Source organism: Lytechinus variegatus, chromosome 3 (assembly GCF_018143015.1).
Source record: "Lytechinus variegatus isolate NC3 chromosome 3, Lvar_3.0, whole genome shotgun sequence".
Classification (NCBI taxonomy): domain Eukaryota; kingdom Metazoa; phylum Echinodermata; class Echinoidea; order Temnopleuroida; family Toxopneustidae; genus Lytechinus; species Lytechinus variegatus.
Window position 1 is genome coordinate 47,203,844 of NC_054742.1, and position 27,303 is coordinate 47,231,146.

The window sequence follows — 27,303 nt, forward strand, 5'->3', positions numbered from 1 at the left end:
GGTTTCCGCATGATAACGAATGAAATATTCAACGGATTAAATTTTTTTTAGGTGTGTAGGTAGATAACACCAAAATACAGGCTAAGTTCGAATTTGGAGTCCGCAGGTCAAAGCTCATTATAAAAATATGCGAATTGGTTTCCGCATGATAACCTATGAAATATTCAACAGATTGAAAACAATTTTGGTGTGTGTAGGTAGATGACACCAAAATACAGGCCAAGTTCGAATTTGAAGTATGCAGGTCAAAGGTCACAGCTCATTACATATGCGAGTTGGCTTTTTCCACCCTAGACTTTGTAAAAAGCACTGGAAATACCTGCAATAGAGATTTTTTTTGGGGAAAGCAAACTTTGTGTACCAGCAAGATTTTTAAAAATAAAATTCAGCTTAGCCAGGAAACTACCGGGCCAGGGAAAGATGAGATAATGAATTTACTACAAAGCAGTTTCCAGTGACATTACATACATGTCTGCTGGTCATAAATCTCTTCCACTTTGTTGTGTTATTGGAATCCAAACGGTTTGTAATTCCCCATGAGAACTGGCACACAAACCACTTCCAAGGTTACCTTGCTGTTGGCATGCATACAACAAAGACATGACAAACACTTCTCTTTTCCTATTTGTTTGAACTTTATTTAGACTTTTCTCCACAGTAAAGTTAAACAATAGTTAAATGGAACCAAGCGGTATCCATACCTCATATCAAGCAACACCTAAGTGCATAACATGTTCTAAGTTGCTGCAGTGTAAGATGCGTTATTGTCTACATCAAATGCAAGACGCACAGGACATACAAATATACCACCAATGCATTATAAGTCTTCAGAATCAAGTGGATACATTTATACAAGTGATTTCCTTATTTCAGCAAATTTGAGAAAAAAAATAAAAATTGGAACGACATTTCTAGAGTAACAACAACAAATATCACTTCAGGATAAAATCCCCCCCCCAAAAAAAAAAAACAACAGCAAAATAAGAATTCACAGGTAAATTACAAACAACACTTCCAAATCACATTTGAAAAATTAATAAGTAAATATCACTGGTTTTCTTAGATATCCTAATTTTCAATCTAACATTAAATTGCATTTGAGTTGTGTCTCAATCATTTATTTTGGCAAGTATTAATGATTGTCTATAGTTTCAAAGGCCAAAATAATGGTCTCATTAAAAACAGGAGTCATTGCGGTTGAAATGCTTTTGATAAAGTGGTTTCTCCAGAAAAATTTGTTTTTGGCAAGTATTTTTGATTGTCAATTTCAAAAGGCCAAGATAAATGGTCTTGTTAATAATAGCATTCATTGATTTTGAATTGCTTTTGATAGTTATTTCCCCAGAATCATTTATTTTGGCAAGTATTATTGTCTATCGTTTCAAAAGGCCAAGATAATGGTCACATTAAACAGCATCATTGTACATTTATGAGCATAAATTTGTATGTTAGTATAGGCAAGGTTGATAAAATCAAAACAGAGAAAGATTACTTTGGTATAAAAATCAGAAATATTTCAACAAGTTCTACTAAAATCTCTTTTCAATAACAACAAATGAGATGTAAAATAAATCTTGATTTGTTTTAAGAACAAACTGCACATTTCAAAACACCTATATTCAAACAATAAAAAAGTGAAGTCAAATCTACATCAATAGCTTTGATTCCCGGTTGTACCATATGAACCAGTAAACCATTGACACACACAAATTCAGAGCATTCCTTATTCACTTGTACACACAATGTAGGTCATGGATATAAGAAAATGCTTCCATACAATAAGAGTATCAATACTCGAGAATTCCATACCTAGACTCTAAACAATTAACAGTTACTTATTATTTTCACATATCCTATAATTTCTGAATTCCCAAGATATTATATATCTTGTAGACTATAAGCCATTTTTCAGCAATCAACAGGAAAATTTGAAAAATAAAATAGCTGGTACTACAATTAGATAATCAATGCATTCTAGTATATAAAAAATCCTTCTAGGAACATATCTTTGTTTAAAATGGGTATATTAAAGACAAAAATGCGATTAAAATGCTCAAAAGGAGCAAAATCCTTTCAACAGCTAAGTTCAGAAAAATAGATAAATTATTTAAGACTAAATATCTTTAAAAGATTTGCAGCAGCTAGTGATTATACTTTTGGCAAATTAATCATTGGCATTACACGGGACAAATATTGCAATTACTTTAAGTATAAGGACAATGGCATAAAATCTATTTCATTATTTCAATCAGTACAAGTGAACAAAATGCTTTACAAATATGAATTTAGCATCATTAGAATACAAATATTTACTAAGTTATTTATAAGGTACTATCATCACTTTGATAAGCTTCAGATTATATAAATCATCTTATTCCGTATCCATAGCATTGAGTGCTTTAAGTAATTCTGTGACTGAGTTGTTGCTTGGTATGCTTCTGAGTTCCAGCCTGAGGCTTTAGTCAACCTCCTCGATGGTGGGGCCACCACCGGTTCCACTGTCTCCACTGGGGGGACCACCGGGCATACCGCCGGGCATACCGCCAGGCATACCACCAGGCATGCCACCCGGCATGCCGCCAGGAGCACCGCCAGCAGCTTGGTACATCTTGGTGATGATTGGTGTACAGACACCTTCTAGTTCCTTTTGTTGGTGCTCGAACTCATCCTTCTCGGCAGTCTGTGATTTCAAAATAAAGAACACAAACATAATGTTATATATGCGTTATATAGGATGACCCCTCTGGACTGGAATTGATAAGCTGATAGACAGACCATGTGTCTGATGCAAAGTTTATATCAAATGCTGAATGACTGTATGGAGAAGAATCATGAAACCTGGGCGAAAGCTCATCCACAAAGCCTTTAAAATCTGGCTTTGATTTCTTAAGTTACCCATTGTTCTTGCAGCAGCCATTAGTGAGTATATTGTTAGTATCAATCAAGAACAGTGTGCGCAATTATGTGTGGAGGTAGCACCTGAAAACACAGTTCAACACATAATCACGTTACACAGTACACACAGTCATTGACAGTAACAGTGTAGATAGGTAAACCAGTAAACTTATGAATATTCATGAACTTTGACCTCTGTAAACCCCAACAATAATCAGTCCTTCATCTCTTGTATATGAATATATGAAACAAGTTTGATTGATCCAATAAATAGCTCTTTATTTATTACGCCCAAAGTAATAAAATCATTGTCTAACCTGTTATGCAACACCCCTTCCCCCCCTCAAGATTGAACTTGATCTAAAAAGAGCTTGAAGGGCAATTAAGCAAATAGGTGGACTAACCGACTACCCAGAACATTTTGCCTCCAGAAAACATCTACTGACCTGGTTGGAGTCCAACCAATCCAATACTTCCTTGCACTTTTCAAGGATCTTAGTCTTGTCTTCTTCTGGAACCTTGTCCTTGATCTTATCATCTTCCATGGTGCTCTTCATGTTGTAAGCATAGCTCTCAAGGGCATTCTTGGCCGAGATCCTGTCCCTCTCCTTGTCGTCTTCCTCCTTGTACTTCTCTGCATCTGCAACCATCTTTTCGATCTCCTCCTTGCTAAGACGTCCTGCTCACAAAGGAAATAAAGAAACGGTTTGAAATAGTGTTTTGGCGATCAATTTCAGTTTTGTTCTTCAATTCTACAAGAATTATTTACACTGTACATATATATTTCCTACATTTATACATACTGCTTACATCTGTTAGCTTCTTAATGGTTTTCAATCCAATCAGCCCCAAATATGGAATGCCAGTCACTTCATTTTGTTTGCGTACATAACATGCCTGTAGAATGTGTTCTCTAGATCAAGCATGCACCTATCACTCTAATTATCCAACTGGCATGCTCTTGGCTTTGCATAGTTGGGATGATTGATAGTGAGACTGGATCTGGTAGGCTACAAAAGCTTACGACATACCCTTATCATTGGTGATAGTGATCTTGTTCTCTTTGCCAGTACTCTTATCCACTGCAGATACATTCAGGATACCATTGGCATCAATGTCAAAGGATACATCGATCTGGGGAACTCCTCTAGGTGCTGGTGGGATCCCACTCAGCTCAAACTTTCCAAGGAGGTTCTGAAAAAACAAGAGAAAAAAAGAGAGACAACAGTTATCAATAAGAGTGGATTTGAAAAAAAAAAAATATTATTTGGGGGAAAAGGAAAAAGAAATTGTGAACTGACACTGGACCTGCCAATTAATTTGATATATGTTCAAGCTGGCAAAGGCAATGTGGATATACATTGCCAAAGAGAAAGCATACTAATTTTTATATGGTTTCATCCTTTAATTCCTGCTTAAATTGTTCTCCAAATCTTTATAAGTATAACTTAATTTTTCATCACCACTGGCCTTCGTGTAATAAAATACTATCTAGGAATGATAGCTAAATCTATTTCTCAACTATTCAATCAAAGAAAAGATCTAAGTAAAACAGAAAAAACATAGGTAAGAGTAAACAAACGTTTGGCTCTTTTGACTCGCCGTATTTTAGCACATGCCACAGCAAAATTTACACTAATGTTCATTATACAAGCCAGAGACTTACATTGTTCTTGGTCATGGTTCGCTCGCCTTCATAGACTTGGATGAGCACACCTGGTTGATTGTCAGCGTAGGTTGTGAATGTTTGCGTCTGCTTGGTTGGGATGGTCGTATTCCTCTTGATAAGAGGGGTCATAACACCACCGGCTGTCTCGATACCCATGGACAGTGGGGCAACATCCAGAAGGAGGAGGTCTTGGACCTCACTGGACTTGTCTCCAGACAGGATGGCAGCCTGAACAGCTATTCCAGACAGAAAAGTGGTACAAGTAATAATTGTGTATTCTGAAGATAGTGAACCAAGAGGTCTAGAGTACAAAATCCACTCGAGCACTCAGCACGTTATAATCTACATTTGCTGGCCTCTACATGGGTGTTAAAAAGGAAGACTATCTGTATAATGCAAGATTAGCTAAAAAGGGTAAGTGTAACCCATAATTTCCCCTAAAAAATAGACATTGTATTAGATATAATTGAAAAGAAATACACAAAACTGCATTTAAAGGGGAAGTTTACCCTGAAGAAAAGTTTGTTTTAAAAATAGCAAAAAAAAATACTGATGAAGGTTTGAGGAAAATTTATCAACCCTTTGAACCCTAAAAACTGGAATACCGGCTTCAAGTCATGTGATTAAAAAAACAAGGGTTTTAGACATAGGCGCCGGAAGTGGGGGGGGGGGGTGAAATTTGTTTACCTGTGTCCATCCCCCCTAAATTGTTTTACCTTTTGCCGCCAATGGTTTAAGATATCAGTAAAAAATGACCAAAATATCCTATCTTACCGAGGAGGCTCATGTGATAATGTATGGTGAGTTGTATAAGTACTATGCGTACAAGCTATCATTGAATTTTCAGCCATCAAATTAGTGATTTTGAGACAAAATTTGAGATTATCGTTAATACGGGAAGCTGAACAACATCAGCCGGGCATCAGTGGAGGAAGGTGCAGCTGACATGGCAGGGCTCGAAACATGACGATATGAGATCATTTATTTCAAATGTCATGTATTCCTTGATAAGCTGGATATCTGCATATAATTCAGGGTGAGGGTCACAATCATCCCAATTAATTCAGGGTTCAAAGGGAAAAAGATAAAGGAAGTTAGTAGAATTTTATGTCTTGGATTTGTGACTTCATAAATGAGCAGAGCTCTGCCCCATGTTATGTAATATAACATTCATAAATTTCATTTTTTTTTCTTTTTAGGAATGAGTGTAAAATTATTTGTCTATTGATATTCTGAATGTCAAATTTCAATTACATTTTCAATTTTCTGACAAAATGACATTTCATTGATTTCTTGCCATTCGATACGTAGTAAAGCTGTTCGCATATGACGTCACAAATCAAATTATTAAAATTCTAATAACTTTTTTATTCTTTGATGGATTTTTCTCTAACCTTCGGCAATATTTTTCTATTATTTGATCTGCTATTTTTACAATAAACTTTGTTGGGGTGAACTTCCCCTTTAACTTACTTCTGCTAATGAAATATATTCATCATACTCTACCTAAATGCAGACCTCCCAACCCATGTGATTGGAAAATAGGAATGATATTGATCAAGAGGAAAAAAACAGTATTCCCATAGGATTGAGGAATAAGGTTAAGATGAAAATTTGGAAAATCATAGCAAAACACAAGAGGTGAGAATGAAAAAAAAATTATATATTTTTTCTACCAAATTCAGAATGGATGGGATGTCTGTACATGGTTTCTGGGTCAACTTCTTTGGGAGGACTTGTTATTTAGGAAAGATATCCACATGGAGACTTGCCATCGGGGAAACTCTTCTCTATCCATGTTGCATTACAAATTGCTACTATGGTAAACTTTGCTTTCCAATGGGAACTACCATGAAAACTATGCTTGGAAGTGTATCAAAATCATGGATTCCATACAAATCTCTAGTGGATAGCAAAGTTACCACAGCCTTTTTTTTTTTTAGGAACGACCTCTCTTGCATCTGGAGAGATGTGCTCTGGAAGATTTTCAATGCTGGAAATTGTATCTGAGGGGAGTTGTTGTGTTACCTTTTCTCCTACATAAAAACAAAGGGGAGAGGATTTCTAAAATCCTGTACAGAGAATTTGACAAGTCAACACATGGAATATTGAGAAGACTGGACTAACCTGCACCATAAGCAACAGCTTCATCAGGGTTGATGCTCTTGTTGAGTTCCTTTCCATTGAAGAAATCCTGAAGAAGCTTCTGGATCTTGGGGATCCTGGTGGAGCCACCAACCAAGACAATCTCATGGATCTTATCCTTATCCAATTTGGCATCGCGAAGGGCATTTTCAACGGGCTCAAGGGTGCCACGGAAAAGGTCAGAGTTGAGTTCCTCAAATCGGGCACGGGTGATTGAGGTGTAGTAATCGATGCCCTCAAAGAGTGAATCAATCTCAATGCTATTAAAATTAAATGGAAAATCAGATAAAAATAAAGATCACATCGATTGTGATATTTCACTATCACAAAAACACAATGCTGCTTTGCGATCCTCTTTATTTTCATAATGTCCTTATCTCTTTATCCTTATTCCATTTCCACATAGGATGTGGCTTTATATTCAAGGCTTGCTTTTCTTTCAGCCTCATACCAGGCAAATTAAAGTGTTTGTTTTTTATATATTAATATTTCTATGCTACTTTGTAATTGTTTGTTTTCAGAAATTTACAAAATGAATTATATTAAAATTGAATGTTTTCAACAGTCTCTAAGGTGCCACAGAAAAGGTCAGAGCCGAGATCCTCAAATTTGGAACAGGTGATTGATGTGTAGTAACCCATGCCATTTAAGGGCTCGAAGGATAATAACATAACATTCAGTGCCATATTTCACTATCATTATAGGTTTTTTGTAAGCAACTATATCTCCACCTAATCCCATTACCATTATCTATTTGAAAACATACCAGAAAAGTTAGGATTCTTTTTGCTTTTGATTTCACAGATCAGTGTCCGAAAGAGTGGTTTTGATAATATACAAAATACTATAAGGCAAATTGAAAGAGGCTATTGTTGAATACCATCTACTTTGCAAATTCATCTCATCTTCAATATTCACAGAAGACACATAAAATCAAGTTTAATCGTGAATAAATAAAGATTTTTTTTTAAATAAAGAACACAAGATTCAAGGATGGACTTACTTAGCCTGTGTGCTTGATGAGAGTGTCCTCTTGGCCCTTTCACAAGCCGTTCTCAGTCTCCTAACAGCCCTCTTGTTAGAAGTGATGTCTTTCTTGTGCTTCCTCTTGAATTCTGTGATGAAATGATTGACCATACGGTTGTCAAAGTCTTCTCCTCCCAAGTGGGTGTCACCGGAGGTTGACTTCACTTCAAAGATGCCCTCCTCGATTGTGAGCACTGACACATCAAAGGTTCCACCTCCCAGGTCAAAGATTAGGACATTGCGCTCGGCGCCGACCTAGTAAAAAAGGGTAGTGCACAAAGCCACAGAAGTCAGAACATTAAGATCCAATCAGAAAGTAACTGATTATATATAAACCCCAAAATCACAATGACCTTATTTGTGTTTCGTTAAAAATTAATGTAATGTTATACTCTCCACAAGGAACAGTTAAGTATTAAAATTTGTAAAATGTAGGTCACAAATACAATCCATCATTTACTTCCTCACATATACAGTATAAAATTATAAAACAGCATTTTCCATGATGCCTCATGTTAAACATGAACAAACAATTCTCGTATTATACAATTGCCAAACATGTTCCTGGCAAATTCTGAGAAATGAACATGTCTTGGGCTGTGATAAATTTCCTTGTTGTGCATGTTTGGACATTTCAGTAAAAATAAAATTCTTGTTTGTTTACTCTATAATGGAAATTTCAAATACCTTTTTGTCAAGACCATAAGCAATAGCAGCAGCAGTAGGTTCATTGATGATACGTAAGATGTTCATCCCAGAGATCACACCAGCATCCTTGGTTGCCTGTCTCTGAGAATCATTGAAGTATGCTGGTACTGTAACAACAGCATCTGTTACTTTCTGTAGAGAAAAAAATATATATCTAGGGTCAAACAATGGCAAATCAAATCTGCTGAAACTGGTGGCTAGACTTGGACATAACTTGACTTGCATGAACTTAAAAAAATCTTTTGGGTGATTAAAGAGAAGAGTTTTGTCATTTTGTGACTAACCTTTTCTTGGGTACAACATTTTAACTTCTGTGGGGTCAACTTACTGAGGATTGCTTTTGTGATTGTGAGGTAAACTTATCTGTGAGGTCAACTCATGTAAACTAAACTGTTCTCCTTTCTGAAATCCTGAAAACCAAAAAATTTCACTTTGGGAGAAAAAGTGATTTCCATAGTTAAAATATGTTAAAAAGTTTAAAAGTTTCTACTCTCTTGTCTGAAAAATGGCATCCCTACAAACCATATGTATATCAAAACATTAGCTGCTTCAATAACTTTGTTAAGGGTATCTTAATTTGAAACTGTACAGTGCTAAAAAATTGTTTAAAGATCCCTTTTCCAAATATGAATTCTTGTAACATTGATATGTAATGTCCAAGTCTAAGCTAAACTAGGTCACCAGGCAGACTCAGAGAGACAGTGAGAGAAATCAGAAATGTCAAAACATCTAGGGAGCATTATATGAAACAAATAATCAGTGATTTTTGCTCAGAGAAAATAATATGAAACAAGTGGAATGCCTCTGGCCGTCTCACCTGCATCACGCGGTTCAATATAGCAGCAGTGCTGACTTTGAATACTACTCTAACTCACACAAGATGTTCAGTGATACATGGTTACTCTATGTCCACTTTTTATGAACGAGACCAATAAACTTACAGAGATATGATGGTTATTCAACAAAAAACCCCAACATGGCCAAAGTTCATTGACCTTACATGACCTTTGACCTTGATCATGTGACCTGAAACTCGCACAGGATGTTCAGTGATACTTGATTACTCTTATGTACAAGTTTCATGAATCTGATCCATAAACTTTCAAAGTTATGATGGTAATTCAACAGATACACCCAATTTTGCCAAAGTTCATTGACCTTTGACCTTGGTCATGTGACCTGAAACGCGCACAGGATGTTCAGTGATATTTGATTACTCATATGTCCAAGTTTAATGAACTAGACTAATAAACTTTCAAAGTTATGATGGTAATTCAACAGATACCCCCGATTCGGCCAAAGTTCATTGACCCTATATGACCTTTGACCTTAATCATGAGACCTGAAACTTGCACAAAATATTCAGTGATGCTTGATTACTATTATGTCCAAGTTTCATGAATCAGATCCATAAACTTTCAAAGTTATGATGGGAATTCAACAGATATCCCCAATTCGGCCAAAGTTCATTGACCCTAAATGACCTTTGTCATGTGACGTGAAACTCATGCAGGATGTTCAGTGATACTTGATTAACCTTATGTCCAAGTTTCATGAACTAGGTCTATATATTTTCTAAGTTATGATGACATTTCAAAAACTTAACCTCAGGTTAAGATTTCGATGTTGATTCCTCCAACATGGTCTAAGTTCATTGACCCTAAATGACCTTTGACCTTGGTCATGTGACATGAAACTCTAATAGGATGTTCAGTAATACTTGATTAACCTTATGGCCAAGTTTCATGAACTAGGTCCATATACTTTCTAAGTTATGATGTCATTTCAAAAACTTAACCTCAGGTTAAGATTTGATGTTGACGCCACTGCCGTCGCCGTCGGAAAAGCGGCGCCTATAGTCTCACTCTGCTTCGCAGGTGAGACAAAAACGGTACCATTAATTTGATTCACAAAATACTCCGCTGGTATCGATCCTACAAATATGTAGCAAAGCCTGAACATTGTCATCAGGAAAATAGAAAGATTAAATGAGAACAAAGTTTGAAATTTAATATTTATTTTATGAGTAATTTGGAGGGAGAGATTACAGGAGATCCCGCCCGCGCATGCGCAGTCATCATTCAAAGCATCAAATATGACTCCTGATAAAACAGCAAGAAAGATTAAACTAAGATGAGAACAAGTTAGAGCTAATTTTGCCCTTGAGTAATGGGAGGGAGTGGGGGGCCTGTAATCTCTCCCTCCAAATTACTCATAAAATAAATATTAAATTTCAAACTTTGTTCTCATTTAATCTTTCTATTTTATTTCGTAATTCTCCTGGAGAAATTACAGGAGATTTTAAAGCTCAGGAGGCATATTTGATACCAAAATTACACCAAGTCATAACCCTGGTGTGAACACAACATAACCTCTACAACCGAGTAAGAGGCACTGCCTAACAAGGAGGCTGAGAAGTCACTTTTCTGATCCAAAGCGTATGATAGAGTAGTTAAAAGTTTTCTCATTAGTCCATCCAGACTATCTGAAATAATAGCAGCGATGGGAACTTCTGACCTCTCAGCTTCTGACACCGACGCAGCCCTCGTGGATTGCGCCTTATAGAAATCAGTGTCTACCCCAGCTGCAGCTAGATTTACTCGTATCCAAAGGGAAATGGTTTGTTATAAATGAACTTATCCTCACATGAGGCTTCTGATAGCTGATAAAAAGGAAGTTTTTATGATCCACTCAGACGTTCTGTTCTTCGAATATGTTTTAGATAATCAAGAACACACAGTCGCTTATCTAGAGGGTAAGCTTCCAATGTCATATCTTCATTATGCCCTGGTCTGTCTGTGTTCAGTAGTTGACCAAAGCAAAACGTAGCTCCACTACTAGTATCTGTAAGTCATATGCTTGATGTTTAACTGATGAAGCGACTGCACCCGCTGCGCTGAGGTTAGTGCTAAGAGGGTGACAATTTTCAGGCTCAAGAGATTGAGGCTAAGGGTTCTCTCAGGTGCTAGCTTCCTTAAACGGTTCAAAACTAATTTAATATCCCAGATATGTTAGTGTACCTTGGTTTGGGTGGTCGAAGTTGAAAGGTTCCTTTCATAAAGTGGTGCACTAATGAATGAGTTCCCACTGTAAAAGGACCATCTAAAACTAAAAATTTAGACAAGGTGCTTCTGTAGTGTCTTTTAATGTCTTGATGATTGAACATAACTCCAACCTCTGTCTAAATAAAGTTTTTCCATTTTCTTATGTAGATACAGCGCATAGTGACATGCTGTGCTACATGCGCTTTACAAGAATTGAGCATTATTATTATTATTGTTGATTTTTAGTAGAGTCTCTCCGTGAAGACCTTATGATCTCCGTGGTCTTTTTATTCAGTCTCTTGAAATGTTTCTGGAGATCCTGCAATATAATAGATCAATGTGATCTCAAAAGGGGTGAAATTTGAGAAGGGTAAAGTTAGTAACCCTTTCCTCCTCTTGAATTCTACAGGTTTCCCTATAATTTGGAGCAAGAAAAACCGAAATTGTGAGGGCCAATATGGGACAACTAGTAAGCCCGTATATCCTTGTCATTCAGAATTTTCTGCAAGCAACTTGGCATGAGACAAAATACGTGGGAAGACATAAAAATTCAACTTGGCCCAGTTTAGAAAAAAATTAATTATCAACCAAGAATGCACTAGGATCGGGTTGCCAAGAGACATACCTAGGTAATTGATTTAGTCGAGATGCAGATAAGTCAATATCTGGTGAGCCAAAGTAAGGAGTATATTGGTTAAAAGCTTGTTTATCCAGTGTCCACTCTGTCCTATCATTGAATTTACGAGACAGCTTGTCAGCTACTACATTTAGCTTGCCTGGAATATAAGAAATAGACAGCCAAATATTTCTCTCTAAACACCATTTACAGATTGCATTTGCAATTTCATTACAACTACATGATCTATGCGTAGTAGGATATGGTATTTTTCATAGATGTACAAAAGGACTTTAGTCCGAAAAAGGCTGCCAGTAATTCAAGATAATCAATCTCACCATTCTGAGCTTTGACAAACTCCTCGGCATTCCATCGCCCACCTTTACTAGAATTTAGCTCTATACATGTAGTTTCCCATCCCGAACCGCTTGCATCGGAGTACAACTCCAGGTCCGGTTCTTTACTCTCAAAGACGAGTATACAATGTGCAGGTTTGCTACCCACCATTCAAGATCGTACCGAGCTGCCTGCGAGAGTTGCATGGGTCTATCAAAATGACCTTTGTTAATTTTCAGTGCTACAATTTTGTCCAATTCCAAAGCCCGATAGAAAAGAGGGCCATATTGGACAGCAGGGAATGATAGTACAATTTTCCCAATTGTTCTGGAGACTGCTCTAATATACTAGGCAAGTTAGTTTGGAGGAGGCCTATATAAGCAACACTTTTTAACTTCATTTACCTTGTCAGAAGATGTGTAATGGACATATTCACTGAATTAAGGACCAATCCAAGGAAAGTAATTTCCTGTAATGGTTTGAGTACCGACTTATCAGGATGAATAATAAACCTAAGCTCTGATAAAAGGCCAACCGTGGCATCAATTGCCTTCTGTACTTGGGCCTTATTGTTACCAATAATGATGGTGTTGTCATGATAACCCACTAAGATTTGGTCTGCTTGGTGCAGTGTGGCAAACACTGGTTTCAAAATTTTGGTAAAGAGCCGTGGTGCAGTACTCAAACCATTTGGTAAACATGTAAATTGAAAAAGCGTGTCTTGCCAAATAAATCTTAAGTACTTTCTATCTGAAGGGTGAACTGGGACCGAAAAGTAAGCATCCCGAAGGTCCACTGAGGCAAGAAAACAAATTTTCTGACATTGTGTTGCTGTATGTATGCTATCCATCTTAAAATGCTGACAGCCATACTTTTTCAGGTCAGGAAGAGCCAGAATAACTCTTAATTAGCCCAATATTTATCTTGGGCCGAATAAAAATGTTGGACACGAACTCTCCATTCTCATGGGAGCATTGTTCAATCACCTTTTTCTCAAGTGTATAATTTCTTGATTTTAATTACTTCAACTGTTCTGATATGAAACAGTGTGGGGGTAGTGAACGGTATGGTTTAATAGATAAATTTTCAAACTCTAATTTATACCCTTCAACAGCTGATAAGATGACGTGATCAGAAGTAATATTTTCCAATTGTTTACAAAATGCCTCATTCGGCCACCAATAGGAAACTTTGAATAATCATTGAGTTAACTCGCCTCTTCAGTAGAAGTAGTTACTTTGTTTTCTTCCAAGATGCACCCTGCTTTGGGGGAAAGGGGCTGTTGAGAGGCATTCTGCTCTGCGAGCCTGGGTTCTGCCACTGGTCATGACCCTTGTTCTTGTGTCGTTTCCACTGGGGATGCCCTAAAAAGGACCCTCTGGTTGCCTGACCACAAATCATGTTGGGCTGATTGAGCCCATCCAGATTCACGAGTACTGGTTTTATTCCTGGCATATGGGTGATATGTGTGAGACTTGAATTGCTTGTCGTTCAATTGGCCTCTCATCATCCCTGCAGCTGCCTTTTGTTGCTCACTCAGGTCTTTCACTTGCTTAGCAAGATCATCTCCAAATAAGAACTTGCCCACTAGGGAAGATTTGCACAATGGTGTAAATTTCATATTCATATCAGGTCTGATAAGACGTTTCCTTGTGCAATTTAGCTCAAAATTGGTAGTGTTGAGCGAAGCGAGGCAATCTTGTTGAGCTTCAGAAATATTCTCTGGGTCTAAAGATTGCATGAATGCTGTCAAACCTCTGGTTAGTGAACGTTGAATTTTTTGTAGTTGCAGGTTTCTTTGTCTAGTTAGGCCTACTTGTTTTAGTTTGTCCCAAATGGGAGCATTAACTCTTGGCATCATATCGACCAAGGTTATCAATTGCCGTGCCACATCTCTTGGGGCTGGGCAAACTTAGCGGCTAATGCCGGTATGCCTGGGCCTTAATTGGCCCACATCACATTCACCTTCCCCACTCTCGAAATCTGGAGCTTGTGAATTGTCATCATTGACATTGGTCACATGGACCTGACCTGCTTGGAACTGTATTTAAGAATTCTGATCATCATAACCATTATTATCATCGTAAAAAAAGACAGCCTCAGAATACTATCTTGATAATGGCTGATCTATGCCTGGGGAGTAACTGGCTCCCTGACTGGTTCTGAAAAGCCTGGTTCTCCAGTGCTTCAGTCAAAAGCGATTCTAATTTAGTCTCTCCTCAAACTCAGAGTTTGAAGTTGAGGGGAAAGGTTTATTCTTTTTGGGCTTGGCTTTGTTGGTGTCATATCGGTTCCTATGCCCGAAGAGCCCGACGGAGATTTAATATCTCCTTTATCTTTATGTTTTTTGACAATTTTGGGGCTTGGCTTTCAATAGTGCCATAACGGTACCTATGCCCGAAAAGCCCGACGGAGATTCAATCATATCTCCTTTATCATGAAGTTATCTATAAGTGTATTCGACGAAGTCGAATACGAAGACTGTTGATGCGACGCTGGTTGCTGGCTGGTGGAACGGGTCCCTGCGCCCGGCTTCGCTGGCGTGAGGCCCGGTGGAGAACCCGCACTCCGCTGCGACTGAGTCGCCGGCGGGCTGGTACCCACATTCAAGAAAACATGATTCATAATCGGATTTTCGTCATTAAGTACTTCAAATTGAACCCAATGTCGATATCAGAAGGAGGTTGTAATAGAAAAGAGCTCTAGCGCATAATTTCCAGCAACCAACTCGAAGAAGGGGAAGAAAAAACAATTTTTATCTTACCCCAAAATGGCAGAAAATGACTGCCAAATCAATGCTGCGAACGTAATGACTGCGCATGCGCGGGCGGGATCTCCTGTAATTTCTCCAGGAGAATTACGAAATAAAATGAAATGTCGAATCCTACAACATGGAACAAATGAACTCTAAACTATGATAGTGACCCACTGAGTTATGGGATAGTCCCATGATTTCTATGAACATAACTAAATTCTGAGGAAACTAAGAGAATTACAGGAAAAACAAACCTTTCCCAAGTATGCCTCTGCAGTCTCCTTCATCTTCAGAAGCACCATGGAACTGATCTCTTCGGCGTAGAAGGTCTTGGTCTCTCCCTTGAATTCAATCTTGATTTTAGGTCTGCCACTCTCCTCGACAACGGTGAATGGCCAGTGCTTCATATCTGCCTTCACACAGGAGTCACTGAAGTTACGCCCAATCAGACGCTTGGCATCTATGAAAATAATTCAATATTGGAACTTATTATAAAGAAATTCTTCACTCAATCAAGTAAAAAACATTAAATCAGACTATCCCTTCATTTAAAAAATCAAAGCATTCCAAATGATGTCTTTTATGATAATAATAATAAATTGGTACTTATACAGTGCGTATCAAAAAAAAGTTTACACTTAGAAAAAATCCTGTAAAATTATATATTTGTAATATCCTGACGATTTTTCCACATTTTAGCATTGGTACAGATCCATTTAAGCAAGTGACGATATAACTGTCGAAAACTATTTCCGCTTGAGTGAGCACCACTTACTTTTGAAAAGTTGGTGAAAAATGATTTGCGCAGAACTTTGAAATAGTTATGCAAATAAAAGTAGACCTTAATCATGAAGAACACGTGGAAATTAGCTAGTAAAATTGATTTGAAGATATCTTTTACCTTTTTAAACTTGTTTCCTTGCCCAAAACAGTTCGAAGAGTGCATTGCGCCCCACCCCACTCCCCCACACACCGAGTCCATCGTGACGATATTTGCTTTACACTGAGCTGTGATTTACATGAAATGGCTTAGGCTTGATTTTCATTTTGTTAATCATTGCCAAGCTTGGGAAAAGTGTGGAGAAACAAGTATTAAATGAAAAATTAAATGTAAACCAACTTTAAATGATAAAAACTTAGTAAAAAAAATTGCTGGAGATGTCTGATATAAAATTTTGTTCAGATTCAGTTATGTCCTCAGATCTAGCTGGCACAAAAGGGGTAAAGGTTGTGCTTACTAAGTGTTGAATTTCAAATTTGGGCGGCAAAATTGTTACAAAATGCTTGAATGTATCCATTTTATTTCAATTGGCTAAAAGTGCTAGGGAAATTCATGAGAAATGCTTCGCAGGTTAAGTTTGATTTCGCCCTTTCCCCTTGACACAGCGTGAAAACAAGCATTTCTGCGCAAACAGATTTCTGCGAGCTTTACAAAAATGGATAGTGCTCACTCAAGTGTAACATTCTGTCAAAACTTTTACTTTCATTGGATAGATGAGACCCAAACCCATAATTATATGTGAAAAAATTACCCACATGTTGTATATTTTTTAATTCCCAGGGCTTTTTCAAAGTGTAAACTTTTTTTTGATACGCACTGTATAGTGCATAATCAATTAAAATTGCTCTATGCTCTTTGTACAAATTTCTCTCCAATATTACAGTTACACTACAACAATTTAACAAAAATAAATGTGTTTTCAAATTTCTTTTAAAAGATTCAACAGATCTAGAAGTACATGATCGAAGGTGAATCGGTAAAACTATTCCATAATTTTTGGTGCGCAAAAATCAAAACTAGCTTCCCCCCTTTTGAAACAACTCTAGGAATGTGTAAAATTGTAGCGTCTTCACTTGAACGAAGTCTATAATGTGGCCGGTGTGGGGATCTAAGTAAATTTGGGTGCCATTTTATGCATACACTTAAAAACTAACAGTGCACCTTTTTAAGAAATGTACAGAAGTCATTGAAAATGTGATATCTGCACAAGTATTACACCCCTTTCCCCCTTTTTAAGAGTCTGAAGTGGCTCCAAAATTTGTACTCGCATATATTTTCATGTATTTCCATATTTTCATGTTTCTGTAGGTAAAGTGGAAACAATGACAAAATTAATCTAAACCACTCTGCTTACAGAAAATCAAAAAAGTCTGAACCTACCAAAGACAGTGTTATTGGGATTCATGGCTGTCTGGTTCTTTGCTGCATCTCCAATCAGACGCTCAGTATCTGTGAAGGCTACATAGCTTGGGGTTGTTCTGTTTCCTTGGTCGTTGGCAATGATTTCTACTTTCCCATGCTGGAATACTCCAACACATGAGTATGTTGTTCCAAGATCGATTCCAACTGCTGGTGCCTTAGCCATATTTCTTTAAAATGAAGATAGAACAAAATAAATCAGACAAATTCAGCCCCTCTAATAAAACTTTCTCTCTCTCTCTCTCTTGGTAATAGAATCCAGTAATATCCAATACCAGGACCAAACATATCCACATGTTGTTGTTAGGACACACATTAGATGCAGATTTCTAAAAATCCATACAAACATTAAAGGGAAAAAAATTGTACACATTTTAACAATTTGAATGCATCAGCAATGTAGTGTTGTCAGTGAACACTGTCAGTTTATTACAGAAAAAAAAGTAATAAACTAGAGATGATCGGCGGGTCGCGCGGACGAGTACATGTATCCCCCGAACCCACCGCGTCATCCATCATTGCGATATATAGAGCTCAAATAGATATTTGACAAATAAATACAAAATGCCAAAATTTTGTCTGTGGGTACCAAATTTGATGACAATAATGACATAGCAGCATGACTGCAGAAGCTAAAATATTGTCCAGAATCACCTGTTGGAGAATACAATTACATAGTAATCTGGATATATTTTATAAACCTAACCCTAAGACACCCCAACAAAAATGATAGGCATCTTCGCTTCACCTTCTAATATTGCTTCCGTATGCCAACTGTTATGACAAATTATGGTTACCATGGCAACCATGTCTCTACCCACTCCAAAATCATTGGGCGGCTTTGCTTTACCAAAATGTACCTTCATGACAAATCAGAAGATAATTGGAGAAGAAATGCAGCCAGTAGAGCACTCACAAGGAAATCTTTATTTCCACAAAAACTCTTGTTACCATGGCAACGATGTCTCCGCCCACACCAAAATCAATAGGCAGCTTTGCTTTACCATAATGGACCTTCATACTCTATTTGAAGATGATCAGAGAAGAAATGCAGCTGGTAGAGCGCTCACAAGGATATATCTGTTATTTCCACAAAAACTTGTTACCTTGGCAATGTCTCCGCCCACACCAAAATCGATAGGCTTCTTCGATATACCATACATGTACTCAACCTTCATGCCAAATTTGAAGATGATCGAAGAAGAAATGCAGCTGATAGAGTGCTCACAAGGAAATCTCTGCGGCGGCGGCACGAAAAGGCCAAATCCATAGTATCCTCCGAACATTGTTCGGGGGATACAATAAATAAATTGCAGAAATAGTAGAACATAGCACTGAAGTTATGAATCACAGGGTGATCAAATAACACTTCAAATTCATTATACGAAATTTGTGATCAACATTTATCTCAAATTCTTATAATGTGTAGCCTTGATTTCATTCTTTCAATGCAGAAGTGTAAGGACCATAATTTTATGCAAATCATATAAAGATTTAAAAACAAATGATTTCAGGGATCGACACAGGCAGGCGTTCAAATATTTTACTGTGTTTTTATGATAACTTATGATAAAGGTATTCAGACTTTAAATTTCCAAAGCTTTTACTTCACCGTTGGTTTATATATTGAACATTAAATCCTGAAGGATACACATCCTCCTAAATGATATTAGTACTAGAAAAGGTAAATTCATTATCACTCATCATAATTGGAAGAAAATGAAGTTAAAGGATATTTCAGTTTCAGATTTTCCTCCTTTTAACATATAACATAATACTCCACCTCATCGATGCATAAGTGCAATCTTTGTCATCTTTACAGTAAAAGTTTCATCATTTATTAAATCTACATGAATTTTGTGATAATACTACGGTAAGTATTTTACAATATCGAAGAAATATATATATATAGGCCCAAATTATCAAGCCATGCTAAATTCTCACAAGTATGGTCTAATAGGTAATAAGCTGTGGACAAAAGCCCTTTTTCGTCAAAACACAAAGGCCTGCATTCTGAAGTCAGGTTTAACTTAGATCATGGTCTAACTTCGTGCTGAAATTATGGAAAACCCAAAACGTCAAAATTTTCCTTACATTGTATGTTTCGTATATTTAGTATTTTCTTTTTTAACTCGTAAATGGTGATGAAAGCTATCTTATTTATTGTTCCTAAACAGTAAAGAATGATTTGAGAGAAATGAGTTGATACATTGAAATTCTACTGTTATATATTTATGCCACTATTGGATATCCATAGTTAACCACAACTTTAAACCAGAATCTAAATTAAACCCGATTTCAGAATACAGGCCAAAGTGTTCTGAATTTCAAGCCGACTGTTACTCTGCTAGTACAGAGAGCCAGAGGCAGAGACTGAATAGAACTGTGCATTATGTGACAATTCAAATAGGAACTGAAACTAGTTGCATTTGTTCTAGAATCATCAAATTATACAATTGCTGATCAAAGTTCAAATCAGGGTCTGAGCCTGCAAACAAGGCATAATCAAATTCTTATTGGGATGAACTTTACTTTATGTGTAACTGGATCAGAACTCAAAGATGTTTGCTTGGTATGTACATGTAGGCCTACATGTACACATAATAGGTATCTGGGAGATAACTCAATGGCACTTGTATAATTTTCTTTTTATCTTTCCTCATGAGTTATAATGTTTCTTCCAAGGTCAAGCATTATCCTTTCAAACATTGTAGTTTCTTTTATTTTTCTTTGAGTTTGATCTAAAGGGCTCCTAGAGATCTGGGTTAGAGACTCAAACAATACAAAAGGAAATATTTAAGGTTTACAATTATTTGAACTTTCCGAAGGAGGAAAGATTTGATTGCATTGAATGGGGAAAAAACACCATAACTTAGCCCATAGATCCCATGTTAGTGAAATTTACTTGTTCACATAATCTGGAGATTTCTAGAGACTAGATGTATATTCAATGAAGGGGGGGGGGGGGCTCCCGCCCGTGCCCCCCCCCCCTTTTGAGAGCCATGATAAAAAAAAATTATGTAAATATGCAGTTCTTACCCAAGTGTGCCCCCCCCCCCTTTGAAAGTGAGACCCCCCTTGTTTTTATTGTCAAATTTTCATCATAAAAATGTGCCCCCTCCCCCTGGAAAATTCTACATCTGCCCCTCAAGTAAGTCTTAACCTACACTACGGAGAAACCAAATTTCTAATCAAGCATTTAATGTACAAATTCAGTCTATTAAAAGCATCCATGATATCATATTTCTCAAGGAATACCCATAGTAGAAAAGATCTAGACCTTGGCTCCAGTTTAGACTAATAAAGACGAATTGGACCTCAAAGTTAGACTACATTATTTTAACCTAAGAAATGATCTAAGAGGCAAAGTGATGTCAGATATATTTGATAAAGAGCTGGATCTAGAATCGAGATCTAGACCCTCTAACTTTACATAAAAGGTCAAGTTCACCCCAGCAAAATGTTGATTTCAATAAATAGAGAAAAATCAAATGAGCATAACACTGAAAATTTCATCAAAATCAGATGTAAAATAAGAAAGTTATGGCATTTTATGGCAATCGTAAAATCGATTCTTAGCATTCCTATAGACACAGCGCCTACTCTCCTGACATCGAGGTACAAACTGGACCCTCAAAAAAGGAAACGTTCTGTCTCATTTGTTCTCCTTCTTTCAAAATTGAAAACAAAATGGCAAATCGATATAGTGCGAAGAACGCGACATGGAGGCCTAACTTTTCATTTTTTTGAGGGTCCATTTGGTGCCTCGATGTCAGGACTTTGTGTCACTATACACCTTCATCTATATAAACAAAGTGCATAATTTATTTTTCCCCCTTTTATTCAGAGATTAACAGTTTAGAGTGCTATTGCGACCCAATTCTACCCTATTTTGGAGAGTACCCATTTCTGCCTAGTATTACACGGACGAGTCCTGGGCTCCGGCCCTGGGTTAGCTCGTATAGTCAGACCAAAAGCTTTGGTGTCTGTACTATTGGTTGTTCCGCTGAACTTTGTTGGCTCCACTCACCAAATTACAGAGACCAAAGTTCAAGCTCGATCTGTACAGGGGACTCAATCAATGGCCATGTTTACCAGTATTAAGTTCGGATAAAACAGGGAAGAGAAGTTGTGCGACAGCCGAAGTAAGTCACTGTTTTTTCTCCTTAGTTGAAGTTTATTTTTCCTCGTTTTGGTGCATTTCAGGCCAAAACAGAAATCAAATAATTTAGTATGTATACCCAGTTGTTGTGTGTCCGGACAGGGTGTGTGTCTGGACGATCAATTTTTGACAGTCATTTGGAAAAATTACAAGCGAATTTTCATCAATTTTTAGTACAAAATTTTAGGAAATATTATAAAATAGAAGATAATTACAAGTATGGAATTCATATTTTTAGTGTAATCCAAAGACAAAATGGAAGGCTTCAAAAAGATAGTGTCTGGACACCCGACCCCTCATCCTACAGTTCTTTTTATACATTTTTACAAAATAAGACAGAAATCGATGAGCCCCATCAGGGGGATTTTGCATTTTTGATTTAACCCGTCTACATGTACACGGAGAAATTTAAAAAATGAATAAAAATGTTTTTAAAAATCCTCGAAACAGATGGCCGCCAGCTGTCTAGTAGGGCAGTGTATCCTATTGCCGGACACCTTTATTTCAGTGCTTTAAAAATGACAACTAGAGGAAATACAATAAAAAAAAATTATCACTTGCTTTTTCAATTATTCTGAAAATTATGAATATGATGAAATTATTTTATATTTTCAACTGTTTTCTTTGCACTGCACTTGCCGCATACCCCTCCGCAAAAAACAATTATTTTCGTGCCTGACAAATTGCATCATAATTCCGGACGTGCGCCGGACGGGTAAAAATATTCTTGATTATAATGATGTAAGAAAGAATTGGTGTGATTTTTTCATGATATATCATATCATGAGTAAATTGTAAGTTTTTGTTTGCTTTCTTATATCGATTCTGAGCAGATCTTTGTAAAAATTTGTGTTTTCTAGCTAATTTCTTTTTTTTTTTGCAATTGTGCGGTCGATATGACACTTTTCAGTATTAATGCTCGTTCATATCCTGAACCTTAGTCTGAGTCATCAAGTTCTATCGATGCGCTGTCGATCGTTGATGGCTGTCTATCACAGTAAACCTCACGCACGGCAGGGGTACCGAGTACCTTGAGAACTAGCCATCAACGATCCCCCTTCGACGATCTGATCGATGGAGCGGACGAGATTGAAATTCGGCAATTATCAGGTCCGTATTTCCATCAGATAATAGATCAATTGTTATCAATTGTTAATGCAAAACTATGTTAGGCTATAGGCCTATGGTATTTTAAGCATTTTCTGTCTTTTTAGAGAAAATAAGGTAAGTTAATTTTTTTCGCCTTGTTTTTGCAATCTTGTTCTTTAAATTGATCTGTGAAATTGAACTGCTGATGCCTTGCGCTACGAAATTGATTTTGTACGCAGTACAGTAATATGCGAGTCCGGAAATATGATAGTGTCCGGTAATACAATACGTGACTTAGACCAAAAGCTTCAGTTTCTATTATGTTGGTTGTTCAGCTGAACTCCGTTGGCTTCACTCACCAAATACAGAGACCGAAGTTCTAGCGCGATCTGCATCTGTACAGGGGACTCAATGGCCATATGTTTATGTAGGCCTACTCGGATAAAACGGGGAAGTGAATTTGCACAACAGCCAAGAAAAGTCACTGTTTTTGTTCCTTTTAACTTGATTTTTCTCCATTTTTTGGCAAATAATGCCAAGAGGGAATATTAATTTGCATTTTGGTCGCGTTAATTTTCAAAATGTTTATTCATTAAAGACAAAAATTGAAGAGCCCCGACGGGGGGATTTTGCATTGCAAGTCCCCTAATGGTGGCTGCACGATAGTGAGCCGTCTGTGTATGAGGAGAAATAAAAAGAAAATGTTAAAAAAACTCCTCGAAACAGACGGCTGCCAGCTGTCTATACGTGACTATACAGTAGCTAGTAGTAGTATGGTGAGACTACTACATATCGACCACCTCTTTTGAAACCAACCACCTTGCGCGCGTTAAAATTATTGCGTATTACAAACGATACACGCAGGAGAGTAGGCGCAGTGTCCATAGAAACGGTAAGAATCGATTTTACGAGAAAAAAAAGAAGCAGCAAAAAGTAAATATTTAGAATTAATCAAAATTGTATTGACCAGACCCAAACCCCGCTGAAAAACCAAGAAATCCAATAGGAAACGGCTTTAGAACAAGTATCAGTCGTCAATCGTCGAATCATGTGCCGGAGCTCGCAATGAAAGTAGTGAGACGATCATTTATTTAGCATGTTGACATCACAGAACTGATTTGGAAGAGTCAAAATACTTCGCCACAGCGACAAGAATAGGCCATAAACTTAGTGTATCGCGGGTGGTCGGTTTCAAAAGATGGGTGCAAATGAGCAAATGTAAAATCGTCGCATTCGTTGTTCGTCGATATATACGCCAGAGCTGCCAACCTGAACAAGAACATTTCAGTATTTTCAAGGCTGAAAATCAGTATTTTGGTGAGGAAATTAGTATTTTCACAGGCATGACAGGAATACCATAGGACAACACATAATTAAAATAAACTGAAACTTTGTCTTTAGAAATCAGTATTTTGCATGAAACCATCAGTATTCTTCTCTATTTTGAGTACTAAATACGGATAATCAGTACTCATGGTACTACTTGGCAGCTCTGCCTCTGATACGCTGATTGAATCGGAGTCGCTGTGAGAAACATGGGAATCTGATCTGCTCAATGTTCTGCACAAATATTTTCGCAGATACAATGCTTAGAAGATTAGGTGGTCGATAAGGGGTAGTTCCAACCATACTGAGAGTAGGATGGGGGGTGGGGTGTCCGGACACTTTATATTTTTGAAGCCTTCTTTTTTGTCTTTGGATTACAGTAAGAATATTAATTCAATCTTTGTAGTCATTTTGTATTTTGTTCTTTGTAATATTTCCTAACATTTTGTACTAAAATTTGCTGAAACTTAGCTTGTAAATTTTTCCAATTGACTTTCTAAAATTGATCGTCCGGACACACAACCCGTCCGGATACACAACAACTGGGTATACATACTGGCTAGAGACTTCTGATTTCAAAGTTGAACTGAAGACAGTGGACATGGTGGAACAAAGCAAGCATGCATGGTCAGTGTGCACGAGCCTGTAGACAATACGATCGACGGGCCATGACCAAGTCCAAGCTGGCGACAAGAACACTCAAATCAATGAATGGATTTGAACACAAACGATCCACCGAGCATCCACACACGCGGCCAAAAACATGAATGACTAAAATCCTGTGCGTTTGGGATTTAAACAATGAAAGAGAAAGAGATGGACGTTACTTACTTAGTTACTGCTTTGTTCTATATCTTGATGGAAACACAAAAAATGCCTTCAATTATACAAAAAATTAGTCTTGTTTCTTTGACATGGGAGGTGGTGTGTCTCTTTTCAACACCATGCGGAAGCTAAAGAATGTAATTTCGAGAATATACCATATCCATGTGACTGTAGTACCGGTGCGCCGCGACAGTATGGAAGGCCAAGTGTTCCAAAATACCTCCAAACCCCTGATCAGGGGTTTTTAACCACTGATATCTGGGGGTTTTAGTCTGCCCCGGAAAACTTGACAAGTATTCCCTGAAATGAATCCCTAAACAAACACGGGGACTCGGTCGTCGGTTTTACTTTTACACATCATTTAGTTTATGGCCCCACCTTCCACACGTCACGAAAATCGGACTCTAAACACGTAATCTTGGGGCAAAAAGGACATCCTTTATAATAATTTTGTTTTATCATCCCCGCAAGTTCGACCCTTTACACGTAGCTTTCCTAACGAAATAGATACACCCTTTTTTTCATTATTTTAGTGAATTTGACACCCTTATCATTTTAGTGAATTTGACACCCTTATCACGTTACATACGTAACGTGCCTATCGTGAAAAAGCTTAGACATCCTTTTTACATGTTTGTTTTGGTCGCGCATGGTATCCACTCGTCAATGTAAGTGGCCATTGGCGGCGGAAGCACAAAATTTTAGGAGGGGACAACGAACAATTTTTTTACAAGCAAAAAAATTTATGGGGAACGTAGGGAAATAAATTGACAAGCAAAAAAAAAAGGTCATCAACAACAAATTTAGGGGGGGGACTGTCCCCCCTCCTCAAATTTAGGGGGGCACGACCCCCCCCCCCCGTCCTCCCGCTTCCGCCGCCTATGTAAGTGGCCCCCCCGGTAGTCTGCACATAGTAGTTTCTCTTTGTGCGAGCAATGAGAAAGTGAGAAACTACTTAAATGATTCAGTCACTGTATATAAGCCAACACGTAATTTACGTTCCCAAAGCATGAATTTATTGGTCGTACCTCAAATACCACGGGGGGGGGGGGGGCACTTCCATTGACGAGTGGATACCATGCGCGACCATTGGGTCTCGAAAATATTTTGAAAATGCACCCCCTTAACAAGTATTGGCGTGTAAAACCCTACCCTTAACAATTCATTGGAAACAAAACGATACCGTTCGCAAGTCCCTGATTTAAAGTACAGCGATATTTTAATTGTTATACTAGTATTTCACGGAAGTATTTACTCCTTACCTTTACCTACATCAAAATACGGCCCGACTTTCCTACACCTCGTGCAAATCGGACTCTAAACAAGTAGTGTTGAGCTGTTGGGACCTCGCAAATGTACAAACATGCATGGAGCTTTCCTAGCGAAATAGATACCCTTTTTCATTATTAATTTTTAGTGTTTTTTGATACCCTTATTACCAATGATTGCCCTATCTTGAAAAAGACATCCTTTTTTTGGTTGCGTATGGTATGGCACTCAGGCTCATCAATGTAAGTGGCCCCCTACATTCAAATATCAACAAAATCATATGGCGAATGTTATATAACTCTGCACGTGCAGTAGTTTCGGTCCGTGGGTGAGAATATAGTCCGAGTCTAGAGGCCCAGAGTAGAGGACATAACATCCATGAAGCCAGATAAACATAAATTATGATAGGCATGTACTGAGAAGTCGAGTAGCATTAACATATGCACATAGAAGTAACTCCCGGGAGTAACTCACCACAAAATATTATGAAATAACCAACAGAAACCACATGATGTCGATCTTAGGAAATATAGTTCAATCATAATTTTTGATTGATAAGAAACATAGTTTCGGTGATAATCAAATCAAAACATGGTTCAGCAACACTTCAACTCTTTGTACAGAAACCTTGATCGTGAATAATGAGTGTTGCTGGTTCAACTTAACATGTATGATCAGTATTTTCTCTTTGCTCACGCAGAGGTGTACTGCATTCCATACCGCTACTGCTCGTGCAGAGTAAAACCCATGTGTACAGCAATATATATGATCCCCCTTGCCCTGAAAGGGGCATTTTGGGAGTAATTATGGAACACTTCGCCTTCCATACGACAGATAGATCTCGAGCAGCCAGCTCATCGATCGACGCGACGAAGTTCAATGTTATGACGTCAGCTAGCTAGGTTCGAAGAACGTTCTCGAACAGATATGTGGCGATAAAATTGCAAAAATGCTTCATTGGGAAATCCCAAAATATGAACATTTCCTATTAAGTAATAGGTCTCCTGTATGACGCATCTGGAAAAAACCCGGTCTTGACTTAATTACCCGTACCGGTATAGTATGGCGGTAGCAAGTTGCGCTGGCCTGCATGTGATCAATGCATGGCCCCCATGGCCGCATTTCAGCATCATATGATTGTGATGATAAAGGAAAGGGGAGGACGTGCATGATAATTATCATGGGATCATATAATATGTGCGCATGATTATCCCGCAATTTATTTATCTGATTTTTTC

At 37.6% G+C, this 27,303-nt stretch overlaps 1 protein-coding gene across 1 annotated transcript; it reads right to left on the bottom strand.

Moving 5' to 3' along the window:
- Positions 1–628: 628 nt before the first annotated feature.
- LOC121411195 (heat shock cognate 71 kDa protein-like) lies at positions 629–24,968 on the bottom strand. The gene is made up of 10 exons (XM_041603768.1): positions 24,803–24,968; positions 17,356–17,564; positions 15,449–15,654; positions 8,423–8,575; positions 7,713–7,990; positions 6,692–6,969; positions 4,562–4,800; positions 3,927–4,089; positions 3,342–3,574; positions 629–2,680 (listed from the first exon to the last, which is right to left on the bottom strand). The coding sequence occupies exons 2-10, from the start codon at positions 17,558–17,560 to the stop codon at positions 2,459–2,461; spliced, it is 1,977 nt and encodes a 658-aa protein (XP_041459702.1). The 5' UTR covers positions 17,561–17,564; positions 24,803–24,968; the 3' UTR covers positions 629–2,458.
- Between the last annotated feature and the right edge of the window lie 2,335 nt (positions 24,969–27,303).